The following is a 16,146-nucleotide window of genomic DNA, read 5'->3' as shown; positions in this document are numbered from 1 at the left end:
GTGCACCCTACTCATCGCTTTCTTTTCTTTACAATACTAGTTTTGAACCATCTAATTTATCTCAAACAGTCAGTCACAAGTTATGATACATCAGTCATTATGTTTAAGTCCATTACTCATTATTAAATAATTTCTACCAGGGAAGAACATCCCACACATAATGACTAGGTAGATAGGGCTTCTCTTCTCTTCTCTTACTTGACAACAACAGTGCTCACAGATCCTCCTATAGAACCCATTTCCTGCTATTTAATTTCAGTGTCTCCATCTTTTCTCTCTTTTCATACTCACTAAATGAGTAACATGCTGGCCAACATGCCCAAATGAGGAAAATGTACATATAACATTAGTTTGGTTACCATGCCTGGACACTAAGGCATGCCACAGTGTCTATGCTGTGTGAGACAGTTCTGAAGCCACACTGTTCACCTGAGGGGTTGCATCTGTGTGATGTCCCCAGGAACAGCCAAGGAAGCCTGGTTAATGACCCCTCTCCCTGAAAACAAGACCCACGATAGGATGTGATAGTTCAGGGATGATGTATTTCCCCCAGTTCTTATTTGCTCACACACATTATTTTTTGGAATAATAAACTATGCTCCACTCTATCAAATATATTTTAATGAACACAAACTCCATCTGTTCAACAAAGGACTTAGAGATTTTATTTTAGTTGCCTATTTGGTAATGTCTGATTAATTTACTGAGTATCTTGCACAGCATAGTAAAATATTACCTTTTAAAAAAATTCGTCTTTTGGTAAGAACTTTATCAAGACAAAATTCATATAACATAGAATTCAATGGCTTATATTCACAGAGCTACAAACCGTCATCAGTATTAATCTTAGGACATTTTCATCATCCCAAGAAGAAACCTCATACCTTTAAGAGTCACCCCCTCATTCCCCCTTTCTCCTCCACCCTTTTTGCCCTAGGCAACCACTAATCTACATTTTGTTTCTATAGATTTGTCTACTCTGTACATTTCATAGGAATGGGATCACATAATTTGTGGCTTTTCACTTAGCACAGTGTTTTCAAGATTTATCCATTTGCAGCTAATTATAATTTTAAAAAATTTGATTCTCAGAGAGATTTGGGATGTGGAAGGGGAAACTTGTACATTTGTACTACAAGTTGTGTAACAGATAATGAGGTTGTCTTCTTGGCTTATACTAGATTCAATGCTTCCCACTACATGGGTAAAATCAGAAGCATGGCTAGTTTAATTCTTTTGAGTGAATTATAACAGCATGCCAGGTCCTAGGAGGAAATACTATGTAACTTCTTCACAGACACACAGCCCTTAGGTAATAAATATAAAGCAGATTAATCTTGATGATGGATCTAAAATAGAAGGTGATGCCTAGGAAGGAGGGGAGAGGAACTGAATTTGGAGACCTTCTTCCATCTGACTAATCTTACCTTGTAGATGAGACTACTTGCCTAGCAGATCCTGGAGTTTTAAGGGAACAGTAGTTATCCATGGTAGTGGAAAAGACCCTGGACAGCTCAAAAAGTGAAGTAACTGCAGGCTACACTGTTCATTTGAATAGCTGCGTCTGTAAGTTGTCCCAGGTAACTAGTAAAGCACAATTAATAACCCCCCCCCCACCTCCCAAAATAGTCAAAATGAATTCTGATTCATCTTTTGAACTATCAACTCAGAGCCAGCAAAAACTCTGGGTAGGTTAGGATTCAGGATGAGTCCATACTTTAACACTCCTTAAGAAGCCACCAAATTATCAGCATGCTTAGTCATTCTTCTATTTTTTTCCCAGTACTGGGGATTGAACTCAGGGTCTTTGCACTGAGCTACACCTCCAGCCCTTTTATTTTTTATAATTAAGACAGTCTGGGCTGGGGATTTAGCCCAGTGGTTTCCCTGCCTGCTGTGGAAGCTCAAAGACCTGAGTTTGATCCCCGGTACCAAAACAAAAAAACAGTCTTGCTAAGTACCTAGGTTGCCTGGGCTTGGCTTTAACTTGTGATCCTCCTGCTTCCGTCTTCCAGACTGCTGGAATTATAAGCATGTACCAACATGTCCAGTGCATTCTTCCAATTTTATATTGAACTTCCTCAATTCATGTAAGAGCTCAGACCTTTCTGATTTAAGCTTTTTCCTTTTTGGTAACTTCCACTCTATTCCATTGCTTTACAGACTTAAAAACCTTAAATGGCTTATCCTTTAGTTTTTTTCCAACATACTAATCCTGATTCCTTTTACATTTAATTATTGGTATTAGGAACAAAGCTTTGCATCATGTTAATCTTTAACACCCCCCCCCTTAACGCTATATCAAATAATTAAACCATCCATCTGTCCATTTATTTATTTAACAAACATGTATGGACCTACTGTGTATAAATCACTGAGGTTTTAGTGTCCTTTCATTGCTGTCTGCAAATCGCCAGTAGAGGTATCCCAGGGGCTTCTGCTTCACAAAATCTTTCATAGCCACGGTAGTCCTGTCCTCACTAGTCCCCTCTTACAGGCACTGAGAACATGTTTTCTTTGCATTTTGCCCTCCTGAGGCTGGGCTCGGGGTGCTGGGAGATAGCAGACACAGAGTTCCAAGGCTTCAAATGCTCATGCACTGGGAATAGAGTAGGGGAAAGAAGCAGAAGTAGGACCAAGTCAGAGATTAATCCAGAAAATGGGATGAGGACACAATGACAAGGGACTCTAGATTCCCATCCGAGGTCTTAGGGCAGAAAAAGGGGCAAAGCAGTTTTGGATTATTTCTTCTGACAAGAATTCCTAAAACTAAAGCATATTTGTTAATTTTAGAGTGAGGCTTGGGGATAATATGGCATCATGCACAAGAAATCCTAGCTAAACTTCCTTTTCCCTGTGCTTGTGGCCCACATTACCTTTCAATCCATAATTAGAGTGAGAACATTTGAAGATGCAAATCACTAAGCAAGGAAATAGATTGGTATAATGAATTTTAATCAAGAAGGTACATGTACTGGTAGTCTGTAGTGTTTGCTTCACTAAGTGTTTAAAAAAATCTTAGCCAAGTTTTAAAACCAAGAAATTTCACATAAAATCCAGAACCCCTGCTTCATGTGAAAGCTTGGTGATAACAATGAGCAACAATTAACTGAACAAGCAGTTCTGAACCCCAAGAAAGAGACATCCTTTCTAGATCTCTCCAGTCAGCACGACTCCTTACTGTGCCCCATCTCTCACACTAAATGTCAGCTGCCGTTTATCTTTGTTCTTTGTTCTTGTATTATGTTGCTTTATAAGCAGCATTTCACAGAATTTTTTATCCTTATAAAAAGTGGGAAGACAAAAGTCCATGAAAAATGAAAGAGAACATACTTCTTTATGAAAGTGAGAGTATTTTTGTCATATAACACATCAACACTGTATGACTTGATAGAAAATTTAAAAATAAGCTGCCATCATGAAATAACAGTACTTCTCTCCATTAATATCAGCTCTCTGGTACTTGTGGCTATTGACATTTTAGAAGCTTGATGCTGAGATTATTTCCTGTTTTGAAAGAAGGTTTGGGTTAGGAAGCAAGAAGGCTAAGTATATCAGAAGAGTAGGGAAGGGGCAGAGAGGAGAAAGGTCACCCGGAATGGTTGATAGTTGCCTCTGACTTTGCCTTCGGTGTCAGTTTATGGCTTTGGGCTCACACGGTTGCACCCATAATTATTTCAAGTCTTGCATACCTCAGAAAAATTGGTTTCCTTTTAATCTGAAAATCTGTTCAGAATGGGCTTCAGGATTATAGCTGTAAAAATTCTATAGCTAACAATTCTTCAGCTGTGTACTGCCTGAAGGGGAAAAAGCTGTTGCCTCTGACATCAGGATGACATGGTTTTTGCTATAAGCTGTCCTGAGCTTCCTCCAGGTGTGTCCTGCAGCTGCATACTTTACAAAGTGTAAGATAAGAGAGCTTAGTGCCTTCCTGGTGCTCAAGATCTAGACAGATTTGACATAAATGAGGATTCATGATGGAGCAACCTCAAATCCAGGCTATAAAACTGACCAATAACACATAGGTAAGTATTGAGTTGCATGAATATATGTGTATCCATGTTTGGGCATATTCCACTTTGACAGAGCTCAATATACAGCAATCTAAACTTGTCATTTGGAAATCGAGGATGGATATTCACAATTTGAAAAGATCCTTCATAAAGATCTTTTACTTCAGCTATTTTCTAAATATTAAGTTCTTCACCACTAATGCAGTGGTTCTCAACCAGGGTTAATTTTGTCCCCCAGAAAACATTTGGCAGTGTCTGGAGATATTTTGGTTGTTTTCACTGTGTGTGTGTGTGTGTGTGTGCGTGTGTGTGTGTACCTACATATGTGTGACACTGGCAACCAGTGCTCAGTCTCCAGGGATGCTACCAAACTTCCTCTGATGGACAGGACAGAGACCACGACAAAGATTTATCTGGCCCCAAATATCCACAGTACTAAGATTGAGAAACTCTCATCTGATACACTTTATGTATGATTTTTAATAGTTTTTAAAAGGTGATTTATCACTGGTCATTTGAGAAATACAAATTAAAACAATGTTGAGATTCCATCTCCAGAAAGAATGGCTGCTATCAAGAAATCAACCAGTAACAAATGCTGGAGGGGCTATGGGGAAAAAGGAACCCTGCTCCACTGTTGGTGGGAGTGCAGACTGGTGTAATCACTGTGGAAATCAGTGTGGAGACTCCTCAAAAAACTAAAACTAGAGATTCCATTTGACTCAGCTATTCCCTTGCTGGGTATCTTCTTGGAAGAATTAAAAGCATTATAACACAGTGATATATACACTCCCACTTTTTACAGTGGCACAGTTTGTAATAGCTAAGTCTTGGATACAACCCAGATGCCCATCAACCTATGAATGATTAAAGAAAATGTGGTTTTTTTATACAATGGAGTATTACTTCAGCATAAAGAAGGATGAGCTTCAGATGTTTGTAGCTAAATGGATGGACCTTGATATCATATTCTTAAGTGAAATAAATCAGACCCACATGTTTAAATACCAAATTATTTCTCTGGTGTGAGAAACAGAAAGTGTAAATAAGGACTAAAATGTATAATAGATATTGGAAAATGAGAAGAAAATATGCAGTGGGAAGGGGAAGAAGGGAGAAAGGAAGGAAGGGACAAGAAAAACAGTGAATAGAAGGAAAAAATGGAAACAAATCTTTTGTACGTAGGGAGAGGAGGGGGGAAAGGGAAAGAAGAGATTGGATGTATCATGCACAGATACAAATTCCCTATGATGAATGCCATCATTATGTAGGTCTAAAATGTACCAGTAAATGTTATAAAGAACCTAAAAAGGTGATTTATATAAATGATTGAGAACTGTTGTATAGAAGAGGGATACCAGCCTTTGAAGGAAGGTCTGGCTAGAAGCAACGGTGATGGAATATGGTGCTGGTTACACAGCAGAGGCTGCCAGGATGTGAGCTGCGCTAGTGACCTAAGGTGATGCAGGCGGGGGACAGCAGAACAGCACTGGAGAGTGGCTGGTAGTGGGTTCTAGCTGGAAGCAAACATCACTGCTTCAGTGATGGTGTTGGGGCAGGAGAGAGAGGGGCCTACAGAGAGACTGGCCAAGATTTTTAGAACAGAGGGTATAGGCAGAAACACAAAAGCAGAATTAAAATGGAATGTCAGAGTTGTGGGCATTTGTATTTAATAGGTCGTGGGGAAGGCCCTGAATCCTCAAGAAGGATCTCCGTGGGGGCAGAGAGGTGCGGAAGCACTACTACTGAGTGGCTGGAAAAAGAAGCCTTCCATGGGGAGGACAGGGGCCATGGAGAGAAGGACAGGATAACATAGTGGTTGCCATCTGCAGACAGGGAAGGGGACCAAGGTGGGATGATGATTGGAAGGTCCATTCTGGAGTCTCCAGGAGAAGCCAGGGAATGCTCTGAAGCAGTTGGTACCAAGGACAGCACATCACAGCTCAGCAGTCTGGAGGCTCTGGAAAGAAGCCCTAGGAGGGCATAGGAGAAGGTGGGATCTTAAGAGCTGGGCCAGAAGGGCGGTAGACTGGGAAGCAGCTTGACCTCAGGCTGAATGCACTTGAGGGCTGGGAGCTGAGCTGAAAGCTTTGATCTTGGCTTTGGACGGCATTCATGACGGCATGCAAGGTGATGACATGAACCCTGAATGTGGGAAATTAACAGCTCCACCTCCCCAAGCCTGCGTATAATGCCTTGGACTCCAATCATTAGCTTTGTAAGGAGTGGCAGCGCATGATTTAGGATGAGGTTAGGGCATCCAGCAAGATCTCTGAAGGTTGTGTCTTTGACAAGACAGATACCTGATTCTTCAAAAAGAAAAGGGAAAAAGAGCCGGATCATTCTTTTGTTTGCCCTTGAAGTTGGTTTGGAAAAAATTACTGCTCCTTACATTGCTTCCATTTCTAGGTGCTAAGAGGCACTTTTATTTAACCTTTTGAAGAATAAACGTGTTATGTATTTTTTAAATAGTGGCATTGTTTTCTGGGGTAGTTTTGCCTCAATAGTATATGAGTGACAGAGCCTAACTTAAAATAATAATAATACTAAAATAAAATCTGTCAGTATCCTCAATATTATAAACCTACTATAGAAATATCTGCAATCACATAAACAATTTAAGCATTACATTTTAAAGAGATGTCTGGGTGGACTGATCACATTTGTGTTTAAAGAAATTCAACTAGATGAGAAGAGAAAAAAATGAGAGAAATAAGGAGAAAAATAGTAAGACAGGAAGAATGTTGGAAGGAAAATAGGAGAGGGGAGAGAAGGAAAGGAAGAAGAAAGAGAAGGAAGGTTCAAGGAAGACAAACTAAAATAGCATGATCATGTTATATTTAAGTTTATTTTGGGGGAGTGACTGACAATGGGATTCATAAATCTTCCCTTTTTGATTTTCTTTCATCTGTTTTCTCTGGACCGGGTATGATTGTAGGGTTTACCAGGACTTGTTTTTTATGTAACATTTTTTTCGGGGGGCACACTTTGTAGCATCTCTATCCCCAACTCTACTGTATAGCAAACCTTCTCTAACTTTAAAAGAGGCCAAAGAAATTCTAATTAGAGACCCCATTTCTTTGGGGGCTTAACTGTTCTTTATAATCCAATTCTCTTGATGTGGGTCACTTCAAACATCCCCCGACTTGCCATTTAGTTTCCATTTCTAATGTCACATGGAGACAATGAAATATTAAAAAAAAAAAAAAGAAGGACTGAGACCTGTCTAGGAGACAGAGGGGCAATAAAAGCAGATTCAGAAAATATGATTCCAAATGGAATTTCTGCTTCAGTTATTAGTATTTTTCTTTCTATAAAATAAAAAAGTGGCTAGAGCAAGAACATGTACAATCAATAGCAGAACTAAATAGAACAAACACACCTCATTCTTTGACCCTGGCTCAAGACCAGGAAATTTTTCTTCTCTTGGATGGATAATGAACTCTGATACAAACACACTAGTGACTTTTTGAACGTGCAGCCCCTATAAAATGGCATATAGAAGGTGTGGAAAGACTCCTGTTGGGGAGAGCTGCCCAGGGGTGACTCCAGGGAGGATTCTGTTTAAAGGGACCCAGAGGCTGACTGGTAAGTGGTAAGGCAGCCAGATGCAAGCTGTTTGAGAACTGTGGAATGTAACTGGAATTTTTGGTGGAAATAGCCAGCCAAAACAGAGGGAAAAAAGAAGAAAATAAAAAGACAAGACATTAACTTTTAACTATGCTGAATTTCCACCCAAAAAAGAGGAAGGCACAACATTCTGGCTGTCAATTGTCCTTTGTCTGATTTTGAAACTTAGTCTTTTCTTTCCTTCCTAACTGGTGGAGGACATAAGAGTGAAATTAGAACCACCTATGAGGACCCACTGGAACATAACAAATCATAATTATGATACTTGAAAGACAATAAAGAAGAAGCTTATGCCTTGTAAGTGGCAGGTTTGTTTTTATTTGTCCCTAAATTTAAAAAATTAAACATTTGTCTTCTCATGTTCCATATGAAAAATAAGAGATACTATATCCTGCATTTCAGCTGTCTTCAATGTGAAAATTATATTGACTCCCCCTCTCTGTTCTTGAAGTTTTCTTTTAAATGTAATTCATTGAACTGGTTTGAATTGGTTCATGTTCTCAAAGCTTTAGGAGTTTGATTTATTCCTTCTTGGCTACCAATGCAAAAAACACAAAGGAAGCTAAAAGTCATTGTAAAGTCTACCAGCTAAGTAATCCCTGTTTCATTTTTTATAAGCAAATATTCCTCAGGGTTGGTAAGTCAGCCGTTCTCGTACCTTCATCACTGTGTACCTATACTACCCTTTAAAAAAACAAGATCATGGTAACTCTTTAATATTAGAAAATTCCAATTAAAGGCTATAGAATAATTCATCCTTTAAAAAAGTCAGCTTCATAATTAAACATTAATAGAGCTACAGTGACAGTAACAAACAGTACTTATGAATTTCACGAAAATAGATAAAAACCCAATTGGAAATGAGGTCTATCCCACTGAACATCTGTTTATAGTCTTAATTTTGCCTTAATGAGACACCACTTATGTCTTCCCACAACAAGAAAAATCAATACTGGATCAATATGGATAAGCATGTTGGGTACAACCTTTTGTTCTGAGAGACGGTTAACAGCTGGGTTTAGTTTTATTGGGATTTACTTGAAGACTCATAACAGTAAATAATGGTGCATTTAAGAATGTTTGTCTCCTTTGATTTACTGACTTTGGCAGGTGGCAGTGGCCTTTCAATGGCATATGGCTTTGAGAAATTACATCAATATATGAATACAATGTCTTTTCCTCTAGTTCATGCATCAAATTAATTACTAAAAAATCCCTGGTTTCAAGTTTTATAAGCAAATATTCCTCAATGCTGGTTGAAGAAAACAGAGTGAAAAGACAAAAGGGAAAAGAGCCTGAAAAGTTTGCAAGAATTTTAAAGAATAGAATAGAATAGATAGACATTCACATTTTCTTGTGATTCTACAACAGTATAAAAGTCATATCCAGGCTAGTTTAATGAGACAATGTTAAATTCTTCTTCTCAAAGCTAAATTACTTATAATATTAAATGTAACAGAAGGTCCACATTCAAGCTATCTCAGTTGTCTCTATTCGGGAAGTTACATGGTATGTTCCTTACATAAATACGAAATCTCGATGCCCTTTAAGAGGATATGAAACTAAATGAAAATATAGATGAACAACTCTGAATGTGTTTAATGTTGTGATCCCTTTCATATTGCACATTTGGAAGTTATAGAATTTCACCATATATGGGAAAATAGTGATTTTAGTTTTAGTTTTTAAAAAACATTTGTTTTCATAGCAGGCTAATTTAAAATATAGTCATATTAGGAAAAGCAAATGATAATTTTATATAGGGACTACAGTTATATGAGCCACATTATTTTTAAAATTAATTTCACAGAGAAATTTACCTTTGAAGACCAAAGGACATCATGTTCTTGCAAATTACAGAGTACTCTAAATTTGTTCCCTCTGCAAAATCCTGTAGATCATATTCAGAAAAATCGGGTTCCTGTCATATCTTCACTAGAATTTAAAGTTCTCTAATAAAGGTTTCTATCTGGTAGTCGCTACTAAGTTCCCTTTGTACTACCCATTTGCCTTTTTTTTTTTTTAAATCTTTTGGTAATACAAAAAATGTTCTGTTGATAGAAAATTAAATATTATATCTATTAAGATAAATGGATATTGCTCTTAGTACTGGATATTTTGAAAGCTATTTCATTTGCTTTTAGATAGGGTGTTCATTTAATATGATTGCAGACATGTTAAACTTTAAGGACACAATGTCAGGTAAATTATATAATCAGTTTAAATTTGAGTTGTACATGCTTACAGTTTGTGCAGGTACAAATATTCTTTACAGTTTATGTGGATAGGTAAATATAAGTAAATATATTAAAATGAATATTTAAAGTTCTAACATATCAACATTATAGTAATGTTAAAGAAGCCAATAAATTATTGTATTAATTAGCTAAAATAAACTTTAATATGAAATGCCAAGGAAAAGTCAAATGAATTTTTGATCTGAACTTGAACTAGGGAGAATTTATCCCACTTTAAATGCTAGTACACCAATTCGCAAAGGAGAAACTTTCTAGATATTCTCTGTAGCAAAGAAACCAATAATACTCGCTCTGGGTTATCTGTAACCACATCTTCATCTATATCTATGTCATCTATATCTATATCTCCCCACATGTGCCAATACAGTCTGGCAAAGCAAGTATCCAGCTTTCACATATCAAAAAAAAAATGCTTGGAAATCTTCATGTTCACAGAGTCCTTCAATCACCTAGCAATCTCTATTACTGCAGTTTTAATTTCAAATATTCAGTGTTCAGATGGAAAGATGTGAAGAAGCAGATGCAAGCTAACTTTAAAATGCAATAGAAATAAATGCTGAAACTTTGACTATATTTAAGCAAAATGGTCCCTACCTTTTTTTGGAGAATACGATGGTGACTGCACTTGAGAAAAAGTAGGCTTTTCTTCAGTAAAATATTCAGGTTGGCTGTATTGATTCAGGGCCATGTCCAAGTCAGAGTCCTTGCTTTTAAACATGTTTCCAGGGTAACTACTGGTATAAGGCTGATTCACTGCCCAGGCCTGTTCCATATATATGCTGTTACTGGGCACAGCCTGAACATCACAACCACTGGAACCCAGGCTATCTTCAAAATACGTGTAATAACCAGTGGATTGCATGTAGCAGTTGCTACTGGCAGCTGGGTGCACTTCATATATTTCTTGCATACAGTAGTTCATTTTGTTATCCTGGTTCAGTTTCTACTTTACATATATACACACTGTATGCATGCACTCACCAGCCCCATACACCCTGAGAGCCAGGCATATACGCTGAGAAGCATACATACATACACATGAAACGAGAAGGGAAGATGAATAAACACCACCAACACAGCAGCCCAGCCTGCCTTACTTCAGAATAGCACCTGATGTGCTAAACCCTATCTAGATGGAGGTGTCTTTTCAGCTCTCCTGCCATTTGAACATATTGGAAAGAAGATTTATGATTAGAAAGGTCTTAAGCTGTGCATGCAGCTAATGCCTGGGGAAGACAGTGGACAGGTAGGAATGACAGCAACAGTCTTTCTGTCACTCTGAAGCTGGGAAGATTCATTTTATATGCGGTTTTGAACCCCTTTCAACATGATTAGAAAATGATTACTCATTGTTATGTCATTATAGTTGACAATTTAAGCATGAAACATTATAAAGACAACTTAGGGAATATCCTTGGATACACAGACAATCCTAAAATCAATAATCTGGTTTATTAGCATGAACCAGAGAAAATCCAGTAGTAATGAGTAGTAATGACTGACTCCAAAACATTAATCTAATTGCATAAACATTAGTGCTTGGATCTGTTGTTGAAGGTTTCAAGTTGGCTTTTAATAGCAGGATCTGACCATCTTCTCATGATACATGGGTGCTACGGGTTTTTAAATCATACCAAGGAAGGCCACATTTGAAACTGTGCATTCTGTTCTGTTCCTTGAACTTGATAATTTTCTACATCATTAGCACTAATCTACATGAGAGCTAAAATTTAAACGAACTGTCTTTGTGCTGTTGATAAGGTAATTAAATCTTTGAGTGTGTGCCAATGCCCCTGTATGAAGAATACCCTTGTTTTATAGCAGTTTCCCTATTCTGTTTGTGCTTAGGAACACTCTGATCAGTAGTATGTGGAAAGTTTTGTATACTTGTTTTATTTCCATTTAGACCTGCTTTTGATATTATTTTCAAGTTTTTATATATTTTGCATTAATACACTTGGCATTTAAAGATAGTGATCTAGATTCCAGAGTAGGAGGCTTCCAGGCCAACCTACCCCGGCTCCCAGCACAGAGGAGGCTTCTGGGTTGATGTGCTACAGCTCTCAGTGCAGAGGAGGCTTACAGGTCAACATGCTGCAGCTCCCAGTGCCAGAGTTGGAGGGTTCTGGGCCAACCTACCCTGGCTCCCAGCACAGAGGAGGCTTCTGGGCCAACCTACCACCACTCCCAGCACAGAGGAGGTGAGCCCCCGTGGGTGTCAGAAGCACCCCCACCAATACCTGTCAAAATGAGATCAGAACCTGATGTCTAGATCACAGCAACCCCAAAGGGAAACGAGATGGAACACTCTGATACTCAACCATCTGGACCCCCTGAACTAGCAACAAAAGAGGATCTGGAAAAAATGAAATCAGAAATAATTTCTCACATAATAGCAGAGGTTGTGCCCATAGTGCAAGACATGATTAATAAATCTAGAGAAGACACAGATAAAAAAATAGGGGAGCTGAGGAATGATGGCATCCCAACATAGGAAACAAATGGAATCTATACAACAGATGCAAACAGATTTTCAGGAGATTAAAAACTCCATTGAAAATCTACGCAGCAGAATGAGCCAATGTGAAGACAGAACTTCACATACAGAAGATAAGATTGCAATTAGTCACCAGGAAAATAAAAATTGCTTTAAAATTGTAAGGGACTATGAGAAATCAATCCAGCAGCTGCTAGATGATGCAAAGAAGAATAACATAAGACTGATTGGAGTCAAAGAAGAAATAGGAGAGTGCAGATGACATAAAAAAAAACTGTTCACAGAAGTGATGGCAGAAAACTTTCCAAGCAGGGGAAAAGAACTTGACATACAGATAAGTGAGGCATATAGGACTCCAACTAGCCTTGATTAAAAAAAAAATAGACAAATAGGGATACAATTGTAAAGATTCCAGAAACCCAACAGAAGAACAAAGTTCAACAAGCAGTTAGAGAAAAGAAACAAATCACATACAAAACAGAATTCTCAATGCAAACCCTCAAGGCAAGAAGAGCTTGGAATGAAGTATTGCAAACCCTAAAGGAAAACAACCTCCAACCCAGATTGATGTACCCTACCAAACTATCTTTCAAAATTGATGGAGAAATAAGATACTTTCATGACAAAGAGCACCTTTGGAACTTCATGAATACCAAACCAGCACTCAAAAAATTTTAGACAATATCCAAGGAAAAGACAATGAGGATCACAACCCTAGGAAGCCCAGCAGAATGAATCCACTGGGCACAACAAGAAATTAAAAGCCAATGGGGAGAATCCAACAAAATGAAAAAGTCATGACAATGATAAGTTAATACGTATCAGTTATAACCATCAATGTTAATGGTCTCAACTCATCAATCAAAAGAAATAGACTGGCAAAATGGGTCAAAAAGCAAGATCCAACATGCTGCACACAAGAAACACACTTATTTCAAAAAGAAACTCATAGATTGAAAGTTAAAGGGTGGAATATAATACTCCATGCAAGAGAAACCTGAAAAAAAAGCAGGAGTAGCTATCCTCTTCACAGATCAAGTAGATTTCAAACCAACACTGATTAAGAGAGACAAAGAAGGACACTACATCCTTGTAAAGGGAGCAATCCAAGAGGAAGAGATGACAATAATAAATACCTATGAACTGATAAAAAAATAGATGAGCTCAGAAACATGCTGGAAACCAGGAATGCCCAGCATAAGAAAGAAATGGAATCCATGAAACAGATTCAAACAGATATTCAGGAGATTAAAAACTCCATTGAAAGCATGCAGAGAGATTAAGAGAATCTGAAAATAGAATATCAGATATAGAAGACAGGATTGCGGTTAAGGACCGTGAAAACAGAGATTTCTTAAAAATAGTAAGGGACCATGAGAAATCAATTCAACAGCTGCTAGATGATGCAAAGAAGAATAACATAAGACTGATAAGAGTCCACGAAAAAACAGGAGAAAGTATAATTGACATAAAAAAACTGTTCACAGAAGTAATAGTAGAAAACTTCCCAGACAGAGGAGGAGAATTGGGCATACAGATAAGTGAGGCATATAGAACTCCACCCAGCCATTATCAAAAAAAATATACACCCAGACATATAATAGTCAAGATTCCAGAAACACAACAGAAGAACAAAATCCTACAGGCAGTTAGAGAAAAGAAACAAATCACCTACATAGGAAAGCCCATCAGAATCACGGCAGACTTCTCAACACAAACCCTCAAATCAAGGAGAACCTGGAGTGAAGTATTTCAAGCTCTAAAAGAAAATAAATTCCAACCTAGACTGTTATATCCTGCAAAATTATCTTTCAAATTTGATGGGGAAATTAGATACTTCCATGACAAAGAACACCTGAGAAATTTCATGAACCGCAAACCAGCACTCCAAACAATTCTAAGCAATATCCTAGAAAAAGGCAACAAAGGTCACAAATCCATGAGGCTCAACAGAGAGAAGTCACCAGACAAGGTAAGAAACTAAAGGGAAAGGGGGAAAAAGAAATAAGAGCCCAAAACAGTAAAACATCATGACAAGGATGAGTCAATATCTATCAATTATAACTATCAATGTTAATGGCCTCAATTCACCAATCAAAAGAAGTAGACTGACAGAATGGATTAAGAAGCAAAATCCAGCAATATGCTGTATAGAAGAAACACACCTAACTCAAAAAGAAATTCATAGACTGAAAGTAAAAGGATGGAAAATGGCTCTCCACATGACAGGAACCCAGAAAAGAGCAGGGGTAGCAATCTCACTTGCAGACAAAGTAGATTTCAAACCAAAACTAATTAAGAGAGACAAAGATGGTCATTACATTCTTGTGAAGGGAACAATCCAAGAGGAAGACATGACAATCCTAAATATATATGCACCAACTACGAATGCCCCCAACTATACAAAACAAATATTAATGGACATGAAAAACCAAATAAGCACTAATACAATTGTAGTGGGGGACCTCAATACCCCACTATCACAAATAGACAGATCTAGACAAAAAATTAACAACGAAATTCTAGAACTGAACCAAGCTATTGAACAAATGGACTTAATAGATATTTACAGAGTGTTCCACCCCACAAAATCAGAATACACATTCTTTTCAGCTGCACACAGGTCATTCACCAAAATAGACCACATGCTAGCTCACAGGACATGTCTAAGTCAATGTAAAAGAATTTAAATTACCCCCTGTATATTATCAGACCACAGTGCAATAAAATTGGAGATCAATAACATGAGAAACTGCAAAACTCCCACAAACACTTGGAAATTGAATAATACCCTCTTGAACAACCAATGGGTCACAGAGGAAATTAAAGAAGAAATTAGTTTCTACAAGTAATGATGATGCCAGTACAACATTTAGGAATCTATGCGACACAATGAAAACAGTTCTACACGGGAAATTCATAGCAGTGAATGCCCATATTAGCAAAACAGAGAGAACTCAGATAAATAATCTAATGCAGAACCTCAAACTCCTAGAAAAAGAAGAGAATAACAAACCCAAGCCCGCACAAGAGAGGAAATTATGAAGATCAGAGCAGAAATCAATGCAATGGAGACTAAGAGAATGATACAAAAAGTTAATGAATCAGAGTTGGTTTTTTGAAAGAATAAATAAAATCAATAAACCTTTAGCCAACCTTATCAAAAAAAGGAAAGAAAAGACTCAAATCCATGCAATTAAGAACAAAAAAGGGGAAGTCACAACAGAACCAGCAGAAATCCAGAGGATCATCAATACCTACTTCGAGAACCTGTACTCTAATAAAATGGAAAACACAGAAGAAATGGACAGATTCCTAGATATGTATAAATTGCCAAAGTTAAATGAAGAAGATATAGAAATTCTAAACACCCCAATTACAATGAGTGAATTTGAAAATGTAATAAAAAATTTACCAACAAAGAAAAGCCCAGGTCCTGATGGATTCACTGCTGAATTCTACAAGACATTTAAAGAAGAACTAATACCATTACTCTTTAAACTCATCAAGGAAATTGAAAGGGAAGCAAGGCTTCCAAATTCATTCTTGGAAGCAAGTATGACTTTGATTCCAAAACCAGGGAAAGACCCAAACCGAAAAGAGAACTACAGGCCAATCTCCCTAATGAACATAGATGCAAAAATCCTCAACAAGATACTGGCAAACAGAATACAGAGGGTCATCAAGAAGATCACACACCCTGACCAAGTTGGATTTATCCCAGGGATGCAAGGATGGTTCAACATAT

At 37.7% G+C, this 16,146-nt stretch overlaps 1 protein-coding gene across 40 annotated transcripts in view; it reads right to left on the bottom strand.

The window, feature by feature from the left end:
• Thrb (thyroid hormone receptor beta) overlaps positions 1-16,146 on the bottom strand; it is a 384,335-nt gene that overhangs the window by 42,903 nt on the left and 325,286 nt on the right. The window contains exon 1 of one of the 40 annotated variants that reach the window (XM_021238671.2): positions 10,496-10,835. The exons of the other annotated variants lie outside the window; for them this stretch is intronic. Within the exon in view, the coding sequence (XP_021094330.1) occupies positions 10,496-10,823 (328 nt within the window). The 5' untranslated portion in view covers positions 10,824-10,835. Of the gene's footprint in view, positions 1-10,495; positions 10,836-16,146 lie in introns of those variants that run through there. 40 annotated transcript variants of the gene reach the window in all.

This window comes from Heterocephalus glaber, unplaced genomic scaffold (genome assembly GCF_053883595.1).
Source record: "Heterocephalus glaber isolate CG9 unplaced genomic scaffold, H.glaber_assembly_v1.0 deba00001472, whole genome shotgun sequence".
Taxonomy (NCBI): domain Eukaryota; kingdom Metazoa; phylum Chordata; class Mammalia; order Rodentia; family Bathyergidae; genus Heterocephalus; species Heterocephalus glaber.
Note: the sequence above shows the minus strand (reverse complement) of the source record. Positions and strands in the feature narration are given on the sequence as shown.